Consider the following 8,627-nt stretch of genomic DNA (forward strand, 5'->3'; position numbering starts at 1 on the left):
TGGGCGGGTCTCAAAACCTTCCTATCACCAACCCACCTAAGGGAACAAAGCCCCTTTGACATTTACTATATTCATGCTCCCCTTCCACAAAATGGGGAGACTTTACATCTTTACAAAAATAACTTACAATATTTAGCCCAGGGACCCTATCCCAACAAGCCTGATAAAGCTCTGCACTATCACAATCTATTTCACTGCTTCACAAGCAAGCTCCAACCAATACTTAACCAAATATTCTACCTCCCAAGCTCCTATTTATTTGCATAGTTTACTAGGGAATTAGCTACTATTTAATTGGGAAATTCCTCATCCATAATTGTGCAACCTATCAATAGGCCTTCCTATGATTGCATGCACAATCGGTTTAATTTAAATGATTTTATATTTGATAGTACACTATTCCTGAACTCCAATATCAGCTGGGTCTTTCTCTGATCTAACATGCAAGAGTTAATTACAAGTGCATATTTAGCTTACTAGTTGAGCAATGCTAGTTACACCCCACTATTGTAGGTTAGACACAACTACTAGATCTCCCACGAATTCCTCCATCAGTTGGAACGGGTTTAACTGAATTTAACTCAATTAAATTGAATTAAATAATTACAACTCAAAATATTTCAAGTTATGACCCTAAAGTTTAGGAACCACTCTACATGACTCTAGATAGACTCCCAACTTGAATTAACTGGGCCAACTAAGTCAAATTAATTAACTACCAATTTCTATGAGAATTAAAATTACAATTTAGTTTGTAATTTAACTAAAGACAAATTAAATTATGATTTTTCTTATTGCATTTTTTCAACACTCTGTCTCAAAAAGAAATGAATTATCTTCTACTTTGATCCTGCCTATGTGAAACTCAAATTTGCATCTTGACAATGCATTTGCCAAAATACATGCATCATGCTCCTCTGTAGGAATGTACTCCTGCAACATGATTCTCCTCTACACACAATCTCGTAGATGGCAATACCGGATGTCAATATGATTGAACTGATCATGAAAAACTGGATTCTCAGAGAGTTTGATACAACCTTGATTGTCATAGTAAATCACTTTAGGATCCATCTTATGACCAAATAACCCAAAAATGATCTTCTTTGCTGAGATAGCTTCACAAGCTGATTGACTAGTATTCATGTACTCTACTTCTTCTGAGCTAAGTACAATTGATCTATGATTCCTGTTATACCAAGAAACTATTGTTAACCCAATATTGAACACTAGAATTCTCTCAAAGGCATACCACATAATTCTAGTGTTTAAACCACATACAACGTCACACGCATGGGCATGAGCATTAGAGATATGGGTAGAGTGGTTATTTCTTAAAGACCACAAGTGATTTGAATTTCTAAAGGCATAGAATGAGTCATATCTAACAGATCCACTATCAAGAGCTTCACCTACAAGAAGCATCAAACCTGGAACTGATGGGTTATGGCTATGATACCATATTAGAAAATACAAGGAGATCAGAGATACATTGATACATATAAATCATATTTTAATACTATGATTGATTATCATAGGTATAAATATATAGGACATAAATTACTAACTTAAACACACCTAGATCATGATATACGACTGAGACATTGGAAACAACAATTTCTAAACTGAATCGTGTAACTCTTAATAACAATTATACATGGCATAGAAACATTACTTCCAACATTAACAAGCCTATTATAATAAAAAAACATTTTTAATATTTCTATAATAATATTAAATATGTACATCTATATATTACATAGTTGAACCATATTTTTTTGGACAAAGTAGAATTTATTTAAGTATACAAAACATATATAAATAAAAAAATACTTTTATCTTCACAACAAAACACTAATAAAATGACATATAACAAAAAATTAATAATAATACGTATAATATAAATGTGGCCAAAATAATATTTAAACATTGAAAAGAAATTTGATTACAAAAAAGTTATGATGAAAAACACTTATTAACTTTATATCATTTAAACCTTAGTAGATTCGAGCGCACAATAATAGTATGTGATGGAGTGTTTAAGTTTTGGCGTGTGAGGGGATGTGAAAGTCTGTTCTTCCCTCAATGTCTCTTTAAAATAAAATAAAAATTAAAAATTAAAAATTATATTTTATATAGAAAAATAATGCTAGTTATAATTAAAAAACACAAATTTCAGTTATAATAATAAAAAATATATAAGTAAGAAAAATATAAATATGATATTTAGATTTTATACATTTCAAAAATATTTAGACAAGAGATTTAAATAAACTATTGGAGGATCTATGTTAACTAATTTATTTCGATATCAACTTCATATATATATAGAAAACATTTTAATGTTGTATATAAAAAATATTCAATGTGGGTTATCAATAAAATATTTTAATAAGAATTAATATTGACATATACTTAAAAATATATTAATAATAAAAAACCATTATAATTTGATTCATAAAATGTGTAAACATACATTTGATATATTTTAATATAAATTAATTATATATTATATAACATTTTAAAAAGATTATGTATACATCATGAACGAATTAAGTTTTTATGGCGAAGGAATTAAGTTTTTATGGCGAAAACATTTATTTGGTCCTATATATACTCTATTTAGCATTCGAAAATACAATTGCACGTGAAGAAATTTGATGTGTCTTGACTCATGTTAGATCTGCAATTAAGATGGATCTATGTTGGTAGAATGATAGTTTCCAGGTATAAGGGAGATGTCACGTAAAAGCTATAAATAAAATAGTTGAATTTCGATCTTTAATTTTAAATCAACTTTATATAGAGATAAAGTATTTGAAAGTTATGTAATTCCTTCACTACGTGATATGGAGTTCATAGATTTCATGTAAAAATAATATTATTGATATTATATGATATGTAATCCATTTTATGTTTACTTGATACACTTGACAAATAAAATAAATTAAACTAAAAAAATTCTTATGAAGCAGATATGTAATTTATTCCATTTTTAATATTTAAGGTAGCTCACACAAGAAAAATTCAATAAATTCTTTCTATTTCAAGATATGAGGGAGATTTGTAATTCCTTCAATGTTTAATACTGACAGGAGATATGGCATTTAAAAAAATATTTACAAGAAGAATAGTTCAATATATACACACAAACACACATACATATATATAAACTTGGCTATATAAATGGACAAACATGTAACATCTTAAAAAATATCTATAACATATAAATATATATCTATATATACATATAGAGAGAGATTTTCTACTTTTAAATATGAGGGGATTACATTTCAATGTTGAGAATGCTAAAGCTTAATAAAATATTTCAATGTGAACTATGTTCATATAAAATGAATGAAAATTAAAATATCTCATAGTATTAATAAATTTTCTTGAGATGCAAGCATTTCCTCAATATGTGGTGTCAAAGAGAAGTTTGCATCCTCGGAGATTTGATACCTCTCTGCCCTTGGTAGATGAGGAGTTAAGATATATCTATGCTATATATAGAGAGAGAAAGAGAGAGAGAAATATTCTACTTCTAAATATAAGAGGGCATGTATTAACATTTTAATGTGGAAAATGTAAATCATAAATAAAATATTTCCATATGAACTATGTTCATATCATATAAAATGAGCCAAAATAAGAACATCATAAGGCATTAATAAAATCTCTTCAAATGCAAATTTTTCCTTAATCTTTCCTCACAAAAATAAATTTACATAATGAAAAATTTAATGCCTCTAAATATTTGATAGACTTAACATAAAAATATGCTAATTATGATGACTTATCTAAAGTAACCATATAAATTAATACTAGTTATTAGGACTTATCCTATAAATTGAATAGCTAATAAATATTTAATAAACTTCAAAATATTTGTTTATTTATCATATATTTTATATATTGATGGCTGAATCACATTCGATGATTTCCCTATATTTTTATTGATTTGGTAGAATTTCTGACTACCCCATATCCACGAAGGAAAAAAATAATATTTTATGGATCACGATTGCGTTAGTCCGGGTCAGTGATCTCGTGGGGATTCAACAGCTGGGCTGACCTCGTGGAAATAGCTTGTGGTGGAAAATTTTGACTTTGATTGGGAAGCGATTCGATTATATATGATGTGCGCCATTCATGTGCTATCAGAAATAGAAATAGGGTTGTATTTTTCGGATTTTGTACGAGTCGTGATTGAATGCGCAAGATCTGGGTTGGTTTCGTGTCCAAGAGTCAGTGGTATTTAAAAATGGCCTCCCTGAGTCCCTGAGTCCCCTGAAATGTTAGTGGTCTGAGATCTCGAAATTATCTTCAAATTCAACTGCCATAGAAACTTGATTACACGATCGGGATTTTAGTCGACTCCACCGTCATAACCCCGCAGCTTATTTTAACCGATTTTCCCATCATCAAGCTCCCCAGATCGTCCCATGAATGAATGAATTCAGCTCTTGGTTTATTTGGGGTTTTTTGTTTCGAATGTTAGTACTGTTCACGCTCGCATTGGTACGCGGCAATTCCAATAGGTACACAGGTTCAGATCAGACTATTTGTTTGTGCGCATCGTTGTGGAGTAAGATTTAATGGGGAGGAAATCATCGGTCAATTCACTCCAGAAAATGGAGAAAAACATGACTTCGACTTCAGATCATTCACTCCAGAAAATGGAGAAAACCATGACTTCGACTTCAGATCATTCAAGAGAAGAGGGAGGGTGCAGTTCCCAGCTTCATGTGCTGGCCGTGGATGACAGCGTTACAGACCGAAAAGTCATCGAAAAGCTATTGAGGAAGTCCTGTTACAAAGGTAATATTGTATACAGACTGGGGTTGATTTGCATCATTCATATTTTGATAAATTGCTCATATTAGTAGGAATTTTAGTGATTTCAAAGCTTATTATGTACGTCTGTATGAATGCAGTTACCACAGTAGACAGTGGGCGAAGTGCTTTAGAGTTTTTGGGTTTAGGAGATGATCAGAATGTTGTAAATGTAAGTAGCTGAAAAGTTTGATGAATTAATTTTTCTAAAAGGTACACGTAAGAAGAAAACAAGTATTATTAGAAATTTTATTCTAAAATTTTAATATTTAAAATCAATTTATCAATCATCTTAACTTTATTCTAAATACATTATTACTCATCAAAATAGTGGTATCATATAATAGTCCTATATATAATGAGAAATTTTTAAACAAATCACCATAATCGTAATATCATACAAAATACAAAACAAAATTGTTGAATACATCAGTTCTTCTATCTCATAAATTCCCTCATGTCGTCTCTGATTCAGGACCTTGAAGTGAATATGATAATCACGGACTACAGTATGCCAGGAATGTCTGGTCACGATTTGCTCAAAAAAGTAAAGGTACTTTTATTTTTTCCAAACATTTAGTGGATGGAAAGTTTTATTTCTTCATTTTGAAGTCGATAATGTGTGATATGAATTTTATTTTCCCCTAAATGTGTAGGAATCCTCGAAGCTCAAGGAAATTCCAGTGGTTGTCGTGTCCTCTGAGAACAATGCCTCTCGAAAGCGCAGGTCAAAAGGAAATCGCAGACTACATGATCATTTGTTTTAATATATGTAAAAAGTGTAATGTTATAATTGCTTTGATTGATTGTATACTTACGGGGTTCTGTAAACTTAGCAGATGCCTGGACGAAGGCGCAGAAGAATTCATAGTGAAGCCTGTACAGATATCAGATGTAAAACGATTGAAAAACTATATCTGAAGAGTTCACGAGGTTGGGCATTGCCAAGTTGGGGTTTTGATTTGAGATCTAGGTGATGAATATCGATAGACATGATACCTAAGAGAGCAGTTTTGGGATAAAATTGTTGGATTTTCAAACTTATTTTATTGGGAATCAATCATGTACATTAACTATCATGTTGGGTTTCACAATAAGACCACTCATAAATGTAATGATAATGGTTTAGTAAGTTTTGGTGTAATGGAAAACAGTCATAGCCTTGGCCAAAGTGGGATCACCCATAAAGGTAATGATAATAATTTGAGAGTTTGTGAATACCGGCCTATATTTTGAGTTTCAGATTTTGAGTTTCAGTCTACTGAAAACCTAACAAAAATATATATAATATTAGCGGATTCTTTTTGTTAGGAGGCCCACGGTCATTCTGCACTGCTGCAAATAGTATCCCTGAAATACGCGAGTGCAGCAGTGAAAAGTAAGAGGAATGTTCCGAAGAGTGCCTTTATGGACCGCTAAATGAATGGATTAGTTAATGTTTGGGAACTTCGTAAGTAAGTTTCTTTCTATAAGTTCACGACTGTTTGAGCACTTTGTAAACATGTTTCTATAAATAAACATTTTCTTTCTTTTTATATTTATTCTCAATCTTATTTAGTAAAAATAACATTATTTTTATTTAATTAGAAAAATGGCGGAGCAATAAATCGATGAGCAAATTGTCGATAATTAATTTACTACGTACAGCACTTCATCATCAATACTTCTGAAAGTAGAGCCAGTGCTTTTTCTTCCTTCCTTATATAAGTAAAGACTGTAAAATATTCTTATCTATCCATTCTACTCATACTCATTAAATTAAGTTCGAGTTTATAATAAAAAGGAAAGGTTTTCTCTTTAATTAAGTTGGAGTTTATAATAACAGGGAAAGGTTCTCTTTGGTGGAAAACTTTTGAGAAGTTTTAATGTCTGGACAGCATTTCACTCAATTTGAAAACTTCAATTGATTTGGATTATTACATAATCCGTTCTTTGAATTTCGCAGTTTAAATTTCAGTTGCAATTTTCAGATTGGCTTCGCTCAGGGTCGTGAAGAATTTTAATTAGAAGATCCTATGGTCACCACGTACAAAAGAGTAAATAATATGGAAATTTTGATGATCTGAAAATGGTTTAATCTTTTCTAACATTTTCATCCATTAGTTTTTTAATTGTAGGGGTTAAGTTGAGAGAGGATTTTTAGTAATTCCTTTAGTTCTAAGATGGTACTTAGAACGTACTTAGAACGGTTAAATTCTATTAGAATTACTGGTTTCGATGTAAAGATTTTGTGCCTTGAAATTTTTAGTAGGTCACTTAAGGTTTGAAATTTATAGGAGTTAGTATCAATTTCTTAAACCCTAATTATTTTGTTTATTGATTATCTTTAGGTATGTTTTAGCTATAGTGAGAGATATCTATGGTGCTAATTAGAAAAGTTATATATATATATATATATATATATAATTTAATTTTATTTATAGATAAATTTATTTTTAAAAATATAATTAAATTTAAAAAGAAAAATATGATATAGTCACCTGTAAAAGTAAATGTTTAATATGAAGTTGGTATGTTATATCTATATATCCTAGTGTAGATTCATTTTAAATAATCCATTTTAATTATGGATTTATTAAGCCTCGAGACAAATCAAACTTCTTCATTTGCCAATATGTATTTTAATGTAAATCTTGAAAAAAAAATCAGTACCTCAAGATATTTAATTCCTCTCATAACTTGAGAAATTCATGGTCAATATGGTTATATAGTTGTTCTTTATATATTTATCTATGTCTTTGTGTATGTAATTTTTATTTTTTATAAAATGCTTTTTTTAATGTATAAATGGATATAATGCATAGATTGTGTAGATTACAAAACTTAAACTTGTCGTTTCAACACATCTTTTCAATATTTAGATAAAATTGATCCAACAAAATAAGTGAAGGAATAAAATGTAATATAGTAAGACTACTTGAAACATTTAAAAGTGTTTTACCTACAAAAATTTATTCCTTTCAATTTACTTATATAGTATATACATATATTCATAATTTACATTGAAATATTTTATGTAACTTGACATTTACATATTTTGTTTAATTACTATATTTTTAAATACACAATAATTCTTCACACAATAATACTTCATACCTTAGTATAGTAAAATATTTTAATTATAACATATATTGAATTATTATTATTATTATTATTATTATTATTATTAATAATGTCACATACAACTTTTAAATTAAGAAGTAAATAAATTATACATTTCTATCTAAAATAACTGATTTCTTTTCAATTTATATATATATATATATATATGGTTCTATATTGAAATATTTATAAGCTGATACAAGATATTTTTTTGTATAATAAAAACATTTATCTAGTATAGATTTATCTTAATAACAAATTTATTTAACAAAAAAGAGAGTTTACCGGTGGATATAAAATAAATAAATTAATTAACACTTAAATATATTAATTAACATGAATATATAAATGACGAGAGACCATTGGATCTTTCTTGTTCACAAGGAAATCCTCTAGAGCTTAGTGTGCGCGCTCTGCAACTAGGGTTCCGACAATCATCTTGTGCGATAGCATACAGGAACAGCTCTGCAGCCTGCGAGGGTTTGACCTCGAGCGCCTGACAAAGAGCCTCATGAAATCATTCGACGCACATGGACCCTCCCCAGGGGGGGCCTCAAAGCCCTCCCCTCTGCCAAACACGGCGCCGCCAAAGCACACGGGATCCCTAATCTTTGGGTCGATCCACCCAGACAAGAACACTAAGACATCACCGCAGCAGAACAAGTTGAAAGATACGGCAATACCAACTG

At 29.9% G+C, this 8,627-nt stretch overlaps 1 protein-coding gene across 1 annotated transcript; it reads left to right on the plus strand.

Annotated features, from left to right (window-relative positions):
- Positions 1-4,598: 4,598 nt before the first annotated feature.
- On the plus strand, positions 4,599-5,757 carry LOC149232371 (two-component response regulator ORR3-like). The gene is made up of 5 exons (XM_089381895.1): positions 4,599-4,821; positions 4,938-5,008; positions 5,312-5,389; positions 5,493-5,563; positions 5,676-5,757. Exons 1-5 carry the CDS (start codon positions 4,599-4,601, stop codon positions 5,755-5,757), a joined length of 525 nt encoding a protein of 174 aa, XP_089238021.1.
- Positions 5,758-8,627: the final 2,870 nt, after the last annotated feature.

This window comes from Pinus tabuliformis, chromosome J (genome assembly GCF_031772625.1).
Source record: "Pinus tabuliformis cultivar Carrire ecotype Pingquan chromosome J, CPIR1, whole genome shotgun sequence".
Lineage (NCBI taxonomy): Eukaryota > Viridiplantae > Streptophyta > Pinopsida > Pinales > Pinaceae > Pinus > Pinus tabuliformis.

What these genes read in the sequence shown, in the direction of transcription:
- LOC149232371 (XM_089381895.1), top strand. Translation starts at nt 4,599, where the DNA reads ATGGGGAGGAAATCATCGGTCAATTCACTCCAGAAAATGGAGAAAAAC. An exon ending in ATGATCAGAATGTTGTAAAT is followed by an intron (nt 5,009 to 5,311) that starts GTAAGTAGCTGA and finishes TCTCTGATTCAG; the next exon opens with GACCTTGAAGTGAATATGAT. An exon ending in AATGCCTCTCGAAAGCGCAG is followed by an intron (nt 5,564 to 5,675) that starts GTCAAAAGGAAA and finishes TAAACTTAGCAG; the next exon opens with ATGCCTGGACGAAGGCGCAG.